This window comes from Vigna radiata, chromosome 8 (assembly GCF_000741045.1).
Source record: "Vigna radiata var. radiata cultivar VC1973A chromosome 8, Vradiata_ver6, whole genome shotgun sequence".
Taxonomy (NCBI): domain Eukaryota; kingdom Viridiplantae; phylum Streptophyta; class Magnoliopsida; order Fabales; family Fabaceae; genus Vigna; species Vigna radiata.
In genome coordinates this window covers 32,261,592-32,278,192 of record NC_028358.1, presented here as the reverse complement: position 1 = coordinate 32,278,192, position 16,601 = coordinate 32,261,592, and the positions used below count along the sequence as shown (strand labels likewise).

The window sequence follows — 16,601 nt, the reverse complement described above, 5'->3', positions numbered from 1 at the left end:
GAAATAAATGACTTTTCACCTACTTGTCAGACATATAGATATCCGTTACTAGGGGCCCTGACGTTTATAATATTATAGACGTCCCCCCCCCCCCCCCCCTAACTAATGTCTATAGGTCTGACTTATTTACGAAATTGTCACCGATCAATAATTTACATCGCGTACTCCTGTAACTGATATATAATGAATGACGTTAAAAGCCAATTATGCACTAGTGTCAAGCATAATCATTTTTACACATTGAAAATTTTTTAAATTAGTCCTTAATCTTAAAATAAAATATATCAACTTAAAAACTAAATTGACTGCTTAGAGAATGTTTACTTATATTTTATTAACTTAATATCCGTGTATTTATATATATATATATATATATATATATATATATATATATATATATATATATATATATATATATATTTCTAATGTGTTTTCTTTGCAACAATAATTACCTGTGGTGTGGCGTGGAAAGGCTGCAAAAGTTAGTGGACTAACAGAGAAGGATTTATACTTGTTGAGGACTTTTCTTTGTACAAGAAATTAGGAGTTGCAGAATTCACTTTTCTGTAACTTTCTCAGCAAGATGGCAACTTTTGGCTACCTTTGGTGGTTGGTGGCACTGATAGTTCAAAAGGAACACATTCAAAACGCTTACTGGTAAGATAGTTGAAGTAAATGTGGAAATCCTTTTACAAAGTTGGAAAGTATTCCATGAATCTATGTCATTACTGTTTTGGATTTGACCCAAATGAAAATATTTTCACTCAAATAGGGAACAGAACAAGGTTTTAAAATTGAGAAAATATGAGAAAATGAGATCACGGTTGTTGAATGGCCTCTGCTTAAAAAGTCACACAGTTCACTACTCCAGCAATCAATCATGATGATAACTCAAACCTCCAATGCATACAAAAAGTGCATCGATGAAGGGAAAAACTTTTTCACCCAGACAATTTACTCTATTTCCTCTCAAATCATTCAACAAGTTAACCGCAAAAAAGGACTTTGGTTTTTGGCACTATAGTTAATTTTACATCTGTAGCTTTATTCTTTTCATTCCATCACACACACCCCAAACCAACCTTCATTTTTTTTATCTTTTATTTCACCTTGGGATTCGGCATCGAACATAGTACAGCCTCATGGGGCCATTATTTTGCCTTCAATGTGCTAATCATTTGCATTTTTTTCTAAGTTATCAAATAATTATACACAGAATGGGACTAAGAATCCGTGATATAATACATACACGTACACTCAGACACATGCATCATGGATTCAGTATTCCCATCTTGATGATGATGATGATAATGATCATAAAAGATGGACCCTTTATTTATTGTTCTGCGTGCAACACAATGCACAGAGAAAGGTAAGCCCTTTTCAAGCTGTGCTCCGCAGCCTTCCCCTGCAATGCAACTCTACTTAGTACTTACTTGGTACAGACTACGGTGTAGGTGGGTCTCCTTCGACAGTTACAACCTTTTGCTACAAATTCGGAACAGAAAATAATGCAAACTCTCATTACTATCTCCATTTTTACACAAAACATAAAGTGATGGAGTTTAAGCCTCTGATGACATTTAGAGGGAACAGATTTATTGAATTATGACAGCCAAATAAAAGAAAGCAAAATGGAGTATTGATTATATGTGACAATTGCCAAAAATCTTTGGCTCTCATTTTCATTCAATTTTATTTTGAGATGCTCCGAATTTCAGCTTGACAATTTGGCTTTGGCTTATAGTTGAGGTAGACAAGACCCACCAATTTCTAAGCAAAGTGGGCAAAATTGACCAAGCACTAGAATATGTCTCAAGAACAATATACCACAGAGCCTCCTCCACCCCTACCTCAGAGAAAAAGAGAAGAAAGAGAAAGAGAGAGATCAAAAGTAAGTTCGTGAGCTACAAAGACATACACAAGAAGGAATAAACCAAAAACCTTCCTCCAAGGAGTCCACATCAGTAGATTAAAAAAGGGTGAAGTGAATAGAAGTTGCAATAATTAGGTACATCTTGAAAGAGAAAAATAGCAAGAGATAATGATCCACCATGAAGTAAGGTTAAAAACCAAGTGGAGCAAGCCAAATTTGATGCTCATCGTCTCATCTTAATTCAACACTGCCTCTTGTTGAATCCTATCCAGTGTCTGGTACACAGCTTCAGCAATATCATCCACGGATCCCAACTTGCAATCATCTTCTACCTGCAAAAACACAAAACACATTTCACTTTGCAGAAGAAAACAATTAAACTAAAAGTATCTCAAGTTTAAGGCACCAACAAAGACAAACCTTAACACTTAGAGAGTAGAGTACAACTTCACCAGTGGTGGTAACATTTAGGTGCAAGATTGTAAGGCGCATAGTATGCAAACCAGAGACCAGCTTCAAGAGTTGTTTGGGGCGCTTCTTGGATCTTATTTTGAGATTTGCATGGCTTTCAACCATGGTCACTTCTATGTCAGCAATGCCAGACTTAACTTCACCCACGTCTTCACCTACGGTTGCAGAATTATCAGACCCACCACCACCACCACTTGTTGAATACTGCGGAAAGGCGAAGAACTCAGAAAAGGGCATGTTCGTTGCACCACCAGCATCAGATTTCCCCTCACCTTCTTTCTGAGCACCAAGAAAATGCAGCCTCTGCTCAAGCTCCTTGACAAAGTTAATAGCACCTCCAATTATAGAAGCTTGATCACCCTTCAATGGCCAACCAGACCAAACAAACAAACAAACAAAAGAAACAAAATTTTTAATTTCGAAGGAAGCAAGTAAAGAAACAAACAGATAAGAACAAAAGGAAGAGAAGCGAAGTACCCTTTGGATATAAGAGTCCGGCATGAGAGAGCGAAGAACAGAAAGATACTCATTCATCTGTTTTCTTCTATTGCGCTCGACAGCAATGTGAGTCATTCTTTGGTTCTCAATTTCTTCCTTGTTCTTTCTGCTTTTGGCTCTGCGCCTCTTGGGACGAGTGGTTAAGGTATCGAAGCTATGAGTGGTGTTAATGGGGTGTGTGGTTTCTTGAAGATCATTCAAGTGGGGTAAGATAGAGGATGAAGAGCTGGTCCAATCTCCTCCATAAGGGTAATTGTCTGGTTGGCTGTTATTATTATCGAGAAAAGTAGAGATAGAACCTTGTTCTTCTTCTTTATCGATGTTGATGTTGATGTGTTCATAGTCCCCCCAGTTAGGTGAAGTAGCAGACAAGAAAGTGCAGTTGTAGAAGTCCTTCACACCAAATGGGTCTTGTGATTGTGGAAAGACCACTGCTTCCAGTGCCATGGCTCTCTCTCTCTCTCTCTCTCCCTCTGGCAAACACATAACAAACAACCTTAATACCTTCAAGAGGAAGACGATGAAGGCAAAACAACACCAGTCTTCTGTTGGGTCCTCTTTGCAACCAGTATTTGCCTTATAAAGCCCCCCAAAAATGCTCACTGCTTTGCACGTGAAATACAATTAATTCAATGTTAAATACAGTAACTTTTATTTCACAATATTCAATTTTCTTTTTTCATCTCATACATCAAACAAATAAGACACTCTTTTTTTTTTAATCAGTTTATTCATTCTGTATAATATACTTTTATACTTGTGTTAAAGTTGGATTAATTTAAGATGAAATCTTTATGTTATGTTTGTACATGAACAAAAAAAAAATCACAAATTTTCTGCATGGAAAGTTCAGTATTGTTATTATAAAAATTTACAATGAATGATGATTTAAAATTGTTTAACAAACATTTCTTTTAAATAGTGTTTTTCTTATAAATATAATGAATAATTAATACATACAGAATCATCGCAAAAGAATTTATTGTTTGTGTTAGATATATTAAGGTTAAGAAAAGGAAAAACTAATTTCTTAAAATGTGAAGATTCGTTATAGTATTTTTGATCATTTCTTCGGTGTGACGACCTCCGTCTATCATTCAATAACAACAAACAAAAAACTCCAAACAAAATTGAATTTGCTTTAGTCACTTTATTTGGAGTGTTACATCTTAAAAAATGTTGAAACTTTTGGGATTACACTGACAGAGACATAAATTATGCTTCTTTTTACTTCTAATTAGTGAATAAGTAAGAAATGACAAGTAGACACAGATTAAGAAATAAAATACATAAATTTAAAAGATGGGATAATTTACCTTATAATTTTTTTAAAAAAATAAGACAATTAACTTATTTTTTTACATATTAAGATAAATTATCATGAGTCTTCACAATTTTTTTTTTGGTTAAATATGTTTTTAGTCCCTATACTTTGGGGCGATTTTGGTTTTAGTCCCTCTTCCAAACTAAGGTACAATTTAGTCCTTCAACTTTAGAAAACTCTGGTTTTAGTCCTTTTTACCAATTTTTTTTAACTTTATTTGTTGTTTCAAACGTGTTTCTCAGTTAACATTGAAGCAAAAATGTGTCAAAGAGTGTAAACAATCCAAATGCTATAATGAAATGTGCTTGAAACAACAAATAAAGTTAAAAAAATTTGGTAAAAAGAACTAAAACCAGAATTTTCTAAAGTTGAAGGACTAAATTGTACCTTAGGGACTAAAACCAAAATCGTCCCAAAGTATAGAGACTAAAAACATATTTAACCTTTTTTTTTTATAAAATTACGAAAAAAAAATGAAATTATCATGATTTATAACTACTTCCAATTTGAACAAAAGTCATTATAAATTATTTAAGAAAAAAATCATTACAACTAAAGGCGTTAAGTCATAATAATTTTGGTTTACTATAAATAAAAAATCATAACAACTTTGGTTCACTGTAAATAAAAAATCATTACTAATTCTAATGATCTTAGTTTAAATTAAAACTCATCATAAATTTTGACGACTTAATGTAAAAAAGAAAAAAAAAAACCATCATAAATTATGATAATTTCAATTTTCAGAATTTTATGAAAAATTCATCAACATTCGTAACGACTATAACCTTAAATATTTTAAAAGAAAAGGTCAACTACTATATTCATGTAAATTACATAGAAACTACTTAACTTTTAAAAATTTACTAATAAAATAAAACACAGTTTTGTTTTGACTGAAAATGAAACATTTACTTCCATATTATTTCAAAGATCATTAAAGTATAAAAAAGTTGAAAAGAGAATGCAAAAATTGAATTGTCTGAATAATTAAAATAAATTAGTTAATTAGGTAAAAAGAGATGATAAAGGAAGGGATTGTGGTGGCAATGGTAATGGTAGGTGTGTATACGAAGTGAAGTTGTAATAAGGAAGATGGTTAACGTCAAAGAAAATAAAATAAAGATAATGATACTTTGATAACATTTTAATACTATTTACGTATCATTATGTGATTGATTCATATTGATGTTTATGATTATTGATTGTAAAGTAATTTTAAACCGTATTGATACGTAGATGATCTTAAAATGTTATCAAATAATTATAATCCATAAAATAAAACAAGGGAGCCACCAGTTCTACAACAATTGCGGTAATGTCTGTATTTGTATGAAAATGATATGTCGAACAACATAATGAGTTAAGTTCCCCTATACACGGAAAAATGTTGGGATTAATCATTGGCCTCATATTCTGCTTGTAGCCACTTCCATTTCAGTATATCCTTCTTTTTTTATTTTCTTAAATAATTCTTTCCAATTTTTTTAATTAAAATCTTTTTTTTTTCACATAATATATTATAACTAATCACAGATGTTGATTTAATTTTGTATTAAAAATTTATTCCAATTAAGTATACAAATTTCTGTGTTGTGATTGTCTAGTGCCCACGACATATATAAAAAATGAATTAGTGATGAAAATTTAAAATTTTAATATCTATTGATTAGTTTATTAGAAACGATATTTTTTTATTCATAAATTGATCGTCACTGTTTTTTTTAACACTTAGTGTTACTCATAAGTGGGTCCCCATGCTATGCTTAATATATATAAACATTCAATGTATCTCCAATTTGTATAGTAAACTGTGAGTAAATACTTATATCCATTTATAAATAGTTACTAAATTCCTACAAGCTTTGCATAATATAAATAAATTTCAATAAGAAATACTATTGGTTAAGAAATTAAAAATCTAATTATATTACACAGTGCCAAGAAATGGGCACTGACTCTTCAAGCCATGCCTCGAAAGGACTATAGGAAGATATATATTAAACTTTACCAGAATAACACCATTAAAGAAATTAATTATATATTAATTAATACAGGCAACGTTCCGAAATTGATTAAAACATAGCTCCAATGTATTAATTTTTCTTGTTAATTTTTCATTTCATGTAAAAAAAAATATTTTTTATGTGAACATAAAAATTCTCTTTTGCTCAAACTTGTCGATTACATTTACTTTAGAGACATTTCAAGCACTTTTTGAGAAAACAAAAGGTTGTTTTAATAATAATCGTATTTAAGATGTCAATAGAAACCAGATAAAAGGTTTTTCATTTTTTTTAAAAGTTTTTTTCAATAACTAATATCCGTCAACTTTTACCTTCCAACTTCATGCATATAACTTTTTATGACTTTACGTGTAAAAAATTATCTTTTATTGTACTCAAAGGAAATTATCTTAAATTCGTTTTTCAGTAATTAATTTAAGCAAAAAGAAAAAAAGAATCATTATTCATATGAATTTTGCTAACATTACCAAACACATCTCACTAGAACAAAAATAGAATAGTAGCATGTGAATGAAGAATATGTTAAGCTGTTCCATTATCACTGTCCTTTGTTTCACGCTGACAGGGAAAAAAGTGACATTTATATTTTCTCACAAGAAACACTGAAAAATGTTCAGCTTCCAAATCCTTATTAGATGCATGAGAGACCATGATGTACATCAATGAACACAAGCACATGGACTTTCTCCAACACTGTGATTTGTGAGAGGAAACAGCAATCTTCAATACATAAAGAGAAATTGGCACTGTCATTGATTTGGGAATAACGCGGTCAGAAGTAAGATCAACGAAGAAGAAAAAAAAACAGAAGATTTAAAGGAGAAAAAGATACGTATGGTCTATTTTACTGATAGATTTAATCAAAACATAGAGTATCTAAGGCTTAAGAATTTTACTCAGAGAGAGAGAGAGAGAGTGCAGTACATTTCCATGGTCAGAATTTTGCAGAGAGACCATGTGCTTCAAAGCAAGCACAAAGCTTCCAAAGAATTCTAAAATAGGGAAAGGAAACCTAACTTTGAGCTTTTCTTTATTTGGTCGAATACATCCGTAACCTATGAGGCTACAACTGTTTAATCTAAGTTGAATTATGTAACACATAAACATGGTCGACAGATAGTGATGATGGTGCCGTCGAAGGAGCCGTTTGGTTTCTTTTGGTTACACAATGTTCGGATTCAACGTGCATGCAAACTTTCTCACCCAAATTGCTGACAAGAACTTAGAATCCAAACTCACCAATGGAGGAATTAGTATATTTCCAAGCTAAAAAAAAAAAAAAAAGCTTTTCCCCAAAACCAGTTAATTAATGCAGAGCATTGATATTGTTTAATCAGCAGCACTGTTAATATTGGCCAACCTACAGAACCATTAAAAGAAATGTTAGACCCAACTGGCACTATCGCTTGAACGATTCAAAAGTATTGTTACATAATAGATATATATACGTTGAAAATGAAGAGTGCTAATTAACAATTAAACCAATATGTTTATTTTGTCTGATACGTACAATAACGATCACTATATATATATATATATATTATAAGCATGTTGTCAGTTGTGACCACTAATAGGTCGATCATGTGGTTAAGATGCTTCTAACAGAGGGAACTGTGGGTCTGATCTTCTTTTGTGATTAATTTGAGTGGGGGCCTCTCTAATTTGGTGTGGATTTAACAATTGTTATTTTAGATTTTAATTAATAGGCATTAGTAGACAGTACAGTACGTTTATGGCTTGTTGTGGTTGTTTTCATGCATAAAAACAACAACAGGAGCATATGTATGTAATGTATACATTAATGTGACTGCTGCTGCATGTGTGAGGTGGAACAGTGAAGACGTATCATCACAAATATAAGAAAATAAAAAAACAAGACATGTCGAAATATCGACTTTACTTTTGACTAGCGATCGAGGTTATCCACATATATACACCAGTGCAGTGGGTAGATGCAAAGAACCATTTTTTAAAATTCATTTTCAGATTACACTCTCTCTCTCTCTCTCTCTCACCACAAAATATACATTAAACAACCAATGATAATTCAAATTATATATATGCACTGAATTATTTTTAATTAAAACGTGAATTAGAAGAAACTGATAATCATTTTTGGGAGAGTCTGATATAGGTCTCCCTACGTAGCAGCTTTTTTTAATGTGTATGTGAGTACATACAGTAATAAATAATGAATATAGAATCTGTGGGGTTATATAATTTAGTCCTTATATCACGTTTTCATTTAATTCGAGTAAAACATCTGAATAAATTAATTAGTGGATTAGTCTAGCTAGTTTGAATTAATTAGTTCTTTTGTTTTCTCTGTACACAAAGCTATACTTGTCGTTTTGTACATGGTGATGATAAATCCGTGCTCCAAACAAAACAAAGTGAATATAGACAATAAAATGGCATTGCTGGCGTCGTAAGTCATGACTTGTATATCAAAATTATTTTTTAATATATATATTGTCATTTGATGCCTTCAAAACCTCACTTCAATGTTATTATATATTATGCATGAAAATGGATGTTAATTAATTAACTCCAAAGCTCAAATCATCAACTACATATCAATATTATTATCAGCGCAGAATTAAAGTAAATGCAACCCATATATATAGGCATCATATTAATCTAAATTAGTTGGTTACATGCTACCCTGCTAGGGCAAAAAAGAATCTTGCATATATATATATATATATATGTATGTATGAATAATTAGCTGTATAAAGCAAGTACCGTCCATTAGAAATTGAAGCCAGAGATCAAAGAAAACGAGATATTGATTAGGTAAATCCACATTATTAATTAAAAGTGGATGTGGTTAGGGCTATGAAAGATTATTTAGGGATTAGGCCGGTTTGATCCAGAAGCCGGAGACTTAATCTCACAGGTCAATTCCTTTGAAATAAGGTATGGAAGCATTAATGGTGCTGATTTATACACATATATCAACTTCATTGGACATGTATATATAAATATAATGTTATATATTGGAGACAAATTAAAGTGAGATATGAAGCAAGGTAAAGCAATTAGGTTTAGCATATTTTGTGATGCATGGTATTGGGCAGATACAACGCATACATAATATATATGTGTGTGAGCTGAAGTCTTGGTTTGGTTAAGTCTAGGGTTCAAGTTGGATAAGTTTTGAGCAAATGCATGCATGCCGCGTTGACGAGGGAGTGGGTAAGATTATCAGAGTTGTTTCAAATCTTGCTCTCACCTTTGCTTCATGATCACAGAGATATATAGGGTTAATTGAAGACTAATTCAGAATGAAGGAAAGATTGGTCGAATCTTGGTGAAAAATTTGTCCCTAATGAGGTTTAATTTCAAGGATTCAGATTTTGTTGTTGCCGAAGAAGGACGAAACACACATGCCTGCTGGTCTACACTGCTCTTGTCCCTAATCAATGACATCCTATATATGTATTAAAATTACATGCATGGTCATCTACAAATTAACTAATCACATATTTAATCATAACCACTTATATATTAATCTTTTGGCTTATAGAAAAAACACACACCACTGCTCCTTTCTCCTAATGTATAACAGCTCATCCTTATGTCATTGCTTATGAGAGAAACAGCATATTATATATATAATGTTTTTATCTCTGTATATAAATACATGTTAAGCTAACAACAAAAACTGCCCGTATTCTATTCGAGATCCACAGTTCAAGCCTTTTAAGTCAATTATTTAAACCAAACGGACCCTTGTTCCAAGATTTTAGGATGCTGTCAGTACTTGTTGTCTTTGTGCAATTGGGTATATATAAGTGTAAGATCATGGATTTCACCAATTGCAGATAAAATGATGTTGGTTGNTTAATTAGAATGTGGAAGAAAGTGATGAGTGAAAAAGGAATACATAATTTGGGAAAAGTGTTTGTAGAGATTTGTTTTGGAGAACACATCCACGGGTATTCTGTTGTTGAACGTGAATATAGCTAAAGAGGAGNAGAAATTANCTNAGAAATTGGAGAAGNGTGAATAAGTTACTCGAACGTTTTTGTCTTGTAGCTGGCTGTCAATATTGATGCATAGAATAAAGTGCAGAGAGGGTTCAAAATGACAAGTAATTGAGAGAAAAGTCGTTGCTTTATTCTCCTCACTTGAGGAACTATAGCTAGATACTGTGTCTGTGTGATTGTTTTATGTCTGGAAGCAAAAAATTGATGACCCCTTTTAATCCTTTTTGATGAGCCTTGTGGTGGGGTCCTCATAATCAATGCTATATTCCCTCATATCCAACTCACCTCTTTCCATATACACATTAATGTGCAGACACAAGAGCAGTGAGTAAATTCATCCAAAAAGAAATTTGATATGGATTCAAGCTTCCAATGAACCAAAACCACGTTGGTCAATTTAAGAAGCCAGTTCAGCATGGAAATCAATCGCAAAAGGTAGACACTTTCTTCCCCAAACGTATATCCTAACAATCCTAAGAAAAAAGAAAAGAAAAGGGTTTTACAGTCTCTAATTCTTGGACCGCCCACAATCCCTACCTACCTTCTTTACGTCTCCATCCCAAATACCTTTGAATAATTATTGTGATTCTTTATAGTGAAAAGTTCATCCACATCCAATCAAATTCTTCTCAAGGCTTTTAGTGTCTCCAGGTGATAGGAAGTTTTCTCCAGTTTTCCAAAACATCATTATGCATAGTGGAATTGTCAATTTGTGTTATATGGACGACTATAATTAACCTCTCCCACTGTAACCACACGTGCTACCTAGCAAAAACATGGTTGGTATCCTTGTTGCTTTTCACTACCGCACCTAACATTATAAATTGTGTTATATATATATAAATATATCTACTGTGCAACAACAAATTATGATCATTAATGAACTCTCCCACTATGTTTCTCTCTACCACCTTCATTTTTTAGGACTCAATTAATACATCTATATATATATATGTGGCATGCATGCATGCATATGATGATTGGGTTTGTTGGAGAGAATAAAGAGGAGGTGAAGAACAGGGTCCTAGAATGCATGCATGCTTAAGGTTTTGGAAGCAGACATAGATGTATATAGATATATATAAGGTAGAGGTAGTAGTGTTTGGCCCCCATGCAGACCAAACATATCTTAACCTGATTTGTTATTGCTCTGGGCTGTTTGATTGGACATAAAGGAATTTGTCATTATGAATTAGAATAGCACATGATGTAGGCATCTGGACCATACATTTCCCCAGTTGTGATGCTACTGCATCACTATACAGTTCCCTCATGTCATGGATGGAGCAGGGCAGGGACAAGAATCAAAACAACGGCTAGAGAGAAGAAAACCACCTTAGCCAAAGTGGAAAGCGGTTTCGACCTTGGATCTGGTTTCTGGAAACAAACAACACAAACAAACACCTTCACTACCCTTCTCTTTGAGTTTGACATTGACATTGATAAGGATGTTTCCCAAACAATTTATTTAGATTTGCTGAATTATGTCACAAACTACAAACGCTACTACCACTGCTAATACCTCAACACTGTCTATACCTATATCATCGTCATCGTATTTTATCAAATCTTAGATATCTTAAAACAAATACTGCATCTCCAATTTAATTATATATAGTACAAGATGATTCTTTTGTAAGTATTCAGAGTTTTATCAAAGAAAGTTCTGACCATCTATGTGTATAATTTTCTTTTACGCAAATATGATTGTTTTCAGTAAAACTAGGCTGAGTTGCTGATGTGTGTTTTTTACCCTGCAGGTATGCAGATGAATTAAAAAATTAGAGGTTAATCCAAGCATGGTGTTAAACTTTTTGACCAGAAAGAGTCATAGCAAACCTTAAAAAAATTAGTAAAGAAAGTGAGAACGGATGAAGTACACTGTAGTGGACCAAATTCACATGCTCATAATTTTAGATTAGGGCGTAAAAATAAAATAAGAAAATGAAATATATTGAAAGTATCTTGTTAGAAAAAACTTTAGGAATAATTTGATAGATAAAATAAAATAAAAGATAAACAATAATTTCATAAGTTAAATATTTAAAAATTAAATATGTATGAATATTTAAATAATTTGTTCCCTCTCTCATTTAAAACATTTCTCTAATGGGATTCTAAGATTTTTTTTTTTTTGAAATAGAGATATAAGAGATAATGGGATTATAAGATTTTGTTTTAAAATAAAGATATAAGAGATATGTTATACGGAGTAATTTGTTATTTTATTTTAATCATATACTTGTATATATATGTAAAGAAAAATGTAACAAAATGTTTAATATTAGTCTATATTTCTTAAATTTAAATAATTAAATATATTTTTATCTTTGTATATAAGATATTTCTAAAATTGAGATGTTTTCTAAAAATTAATTTAAATAAAAAAGATATTAAGTATATATTTTTAATATTTTTCCTTGTCTTAATATTCTTTTGTTTAAATTTTAAATTACAAAATTTGATTATTCTTCTTTTGATGTTTGATTTTTTTTTTCTTTTATTTGTTTGTAGATTGTGTTTTTTTTCCTTGGAATCATATCTTTATTCAATGTGACATTTTTTTATTCTATTTCTTCTTCTATTAACAATGTCTTCTTTATTTATTATATGGCATTCCATGGTAGTACCATTAAAACTTTAATAAATATTAAAATATGAACCTTCATGTACTTTCTAAATGCATTAAACTTCTTTGAGGATATATAAATTCTTTTGATTTTGATTCTTCTTTTATATCTTTATATGTAGTCAATTCTTCTTTTGTCAAATTCAAAGTAAATTTTTTGTTTTCACATGAACTCTCAATACTTATAGGTTGTCGGTATCTTTAATCACACAAAGTTTAAATTCAAATAAACCTTATAACCTTTGTCTAAGGGTTGAACAACACTTAGAAAATTGTGAGTAATATCATAAATATATAATTAAGACATCAAAAATTAATTTAATAAGTGAAATTTTAATTGTAATTATTTTTGTACCTTTTACAATATGTTGTTCTCCATTCTCAATTCATATTTTAGAAATATCAATCTGATTTATATACTAGTAATCAGTGACCACTATATAGTATCCTCCAATTATTCAAATCTTTGTTCAAATTATATAAATTCTCTACGAGAGTGTGACGGCTGATCAAATGGAATAGAATAAGAATTATTGGTATGTAACTTTGTTTTGAGTGATAAAACTATTTAGAGAGAATGAAATAAGACCTATTAGTACACAATCCTCCCTTGAACGATAAGATTATTAGAAAAATACAGAAAAGCTATCAATAAAAGTTTCAACTTATCTACATGAAGAAACCTAGATGCTAGATTTCATTTAAAAAAAATTACATTCTGACTTTATAACCTAAGTGTTAAAATTGATTTCCATTAATAAACTTTTGAATCATCGGTGCAATGTTTTGATTCAAAAGCTCTCATTCTTTGGAAATATTCTCTATTGGCTTCACATTACATGTTATAAACTCATGTAATACCTTACAATATAAGTGATCTTTTATTATGGGTTTCAATACAAGTAGTCCTCACGAGTCAACTCAATATATGTAGAAATGGAAAGGTTTCCTTCCATCAATGTAACTTTAAACAAGATTATGAGATAAAAAAAGATAATAACAAAAAAAGTATAACACTATTCTTTTAATATAGAAAACCTACTCAAAGTGGAAACAAAAAATCATACATTGGTAAGAGTTTCACTATGAAAGTATAATTATAAAAGAATATCTCTCAGAAAGATAGAGCAACACTTCTCTTTAGTGAGGTACAATAATCTCATTAAGAATGGTGGAATATCTCTTTCCTCTCAATTGGTTCTCAAATCACTACTACTTCTCAATTTATGAGTTGTTTTCTTAGTTTTTCGACACCAATATTTATAAACAAAATTAAAAAATTATTGAAGATATTAAAAAGAATTAATATAGGGAGTTGATTATCTAAATTAAACTCTTGATTTTATTAGTTTAGTTCACGATGAAGTTCGAAGATGAGAGAAGAAACCCGATGGTGACCACGAAGAACGTAAGAGAATAGTCAGATTCTATGGAGTTAATTCGAGAAATGCAACGACAAATACAAGAGATGCAGAAGAGACATGATGCTGAGATAACGGCTTTAAGAGCCGAAGTTTGGCCAGACGAAGGGAGCAGTCCGTCAAACAACGGTATCCTCTCGCCCCTACGAGGGAAAATAGCCAGGTGGAAGAATCAAGTAGGACCAGGCAAGAGGCAAGTTGGCTCATTCGCCGGTAGCCTATGTTAGGTCGTCAAACACCATGGGCAAGTTACAAGAGAGGGCGGTTGAATTTATGTGCATAGAGGAAATGCGTGCTTTCCGAGATAGTAGAACGAGGTAACAACTTCATCAGCTGGCAAGGAGCATAGAGATGGTAAGAAACCATTTGATCTTGGAGACAAAGGAGGTGGCCTGAAGGCAAAAGATCTCCCTAGGGTGCCTAAATTCAATCAATATACACCTTTCAACGCTCCGAGAGCCAGAATTCTAGAAGAAGCGTTAAGCGCTGACCTCCTACCCCTACTGAAAAGGAAGTCAACACTGATAACGGTAATTCTTACCATTATCTATGGTGCAATTTTCTTGCCAAATTAACACTCTCGAAGCTTGAAACACGTTTAACCCTATCTTTAATCTAACCTTGTGAATAAATTCAGTTTAGGTAACACACATCAGTTTTCATCACTAATTCCTCAAATTTTGTAGGAACTTTGTGTCTTTTTCAAGGACATTCAAACAATCAAGAGTGAAGAACCAAGGAAGAGCTAAAAAGGGGAAGTTTTGTTGAAGTTACTCTGCAAAAGTGGCGCCCAGGCGCCCCTTAAGGTCGTCCAACGCCCTTTGGCTCGCTGTTTTCAACTTAATCTCCACGCCCAGGCGCCCCTGGGAGACGCCCAGGCGCCCCTGGGAGGCGCCCAACGCCAATTGATTCGTTGTTTTGTGTTTAATTATGGTGCCCGGGCACCTCAAAGAAGGGTGTTGGGCGCGACTTTTGCTGACTTGGCACCCTACACCTATAAAAGGCTCACATTCTTCGAGGATGATATCTTCTTAGCGGTTGAAGCTCAGAAACACCATTTTGGACCTCTGGGACCTGGTTTCAAGCTGTGGGAACTCTCCTTTCCTCCTCCTTGGATCTCCTTCTACTCTATTTTCTTCCATTGTAAGTTCAAGCTCTCCATGACTATGGAGAGCTAAGTTCTTTTCATTGGGGAATGATGTAAACTTTACAACCCACTTGTAAATGCACTTGGTTTAAATGAAAATATGTTTCTTTCTTTACTTGCTAGTGTTTATTTCTTTGCTTAAAACTTTTTATGACTTGATCAACCATGGCATGATGTTAGGGTTTGCTTAATATTGGAAAATATTGTGTGAACCTTGAAATGGACTAAACACCTAAAGGAAATAGTGTCTAGGGATAGAGTTAGGACCTTTGGTTATCTTAAACGTCTTTTCTTAATGTAGGTGAACTTGTTAGGTTGCCAAGGGGTTGAGATTTAATAAGTGAACCTAGGTTTTCTGGGTTTAAGTAACTTAGCAAGTTGACAAAAACAAGTTAATGAAGAAGAGTGGTTTAGTGCATTTGCATAAGGGTGTATTAGTTGAAATCATTCTCCAACATATCCATTCCATATCATCTTAAATCATTTCATTTTCTAGTGTTTTAATCCCAAGAAGGTCACTTTACCATTTATGCATCATGTTTACTTTCCTTGAACAACTTCACACTAAAGGAAACTATTCTTTATCTTAAATTAGTTAGTAATTATACGATAGTGAAGTATTAACTGAGTCTCTTGGGAAATGATCTAGTCTTACCGATTTACTATTTGAATGATTTGGTACGTTTGCCAAAGAGTTAACAAACACCAAAAAAAAATACCAACAGAAAGAAACAATGTCAGTACCACCAAAATCTTTAGTATACAACCGAGGAGTGTAACGTTTCGGAGCAAAATAGAAGAATTGATTTGGATAGATCATCTTCAAATATACATTAAAGAGGAGTGGATGGAGAGAAGTCCTCCTCAAAGAGGTAATCCGATGGACCCCTCAACAACACGTCTATCAATATAACAATGGATGTTGAAGTTGAAATGCTTTTTGTAAGTAACCCATACAGACCGAACGGTTTAAAGGTATTTATAAACTATTAATTTGATTATCAAAACTTAAGAGTGTGCATAAGTTGAGTCAGAAAACTGACCCCATAAACTGAAACTGGAACGAATGTTACAATATATATCACATTTTTTATTTGAAGTTTTCGTTGACAGCATTACTCAAATACGACGATAATTAAATAAGATAATTTTATATTATACATAAAAACAAAAACAAGTGTGAAAAGAAGGTTTGTGTTCCTCTATTAGATACAGA

The 16,601-nt window shown here is 32.3% G+C and overlaps 1 protein-coding gene across 2 annotated transcripts; it reads right to left on the bottom strand.

Annotated features, from left to right (window-relative positions):
* Nucleotides 1-1,170: 1,170 nt before the first annotated feature.
* On the bottom strand, nt 1,171-3,423 carry LOC106770805 (transcription factor bHLH94). Of its 2 annotated transcripts, XR_001376421.2 has the most exons (4): nt 2,825-3,423; nt 2,297-2,707; nt 2,054-2,208; nt 1,171-1,849 (listed from the first exon to the last, which is right to left on the bottom strand). XR_001376421.2 is itself a non-coding variant. In XM_014656614.2 (3 exons), exons 1-3 carry the CDS (start codon nt 3,329-3,331, stop codon nt 2,113-2,115), a joined length of 1,014 nt encoding a protein of 337 aa, XP_014512100.1. In that variant the 5' UTR covers nt 3,332-3,423; the 3' UTR covers nt 1,171-2,112. The 2 variants fall into 2 exon arrangements, 1 of the variants encoding a protein (XP_014512100.1); XM_014656614.2 differs by having other exon boundaries at nt 1,171-2,208.
* Between the last annotated feature and the right edge of the window lie 13,178 nt (nt 3,424-16,601).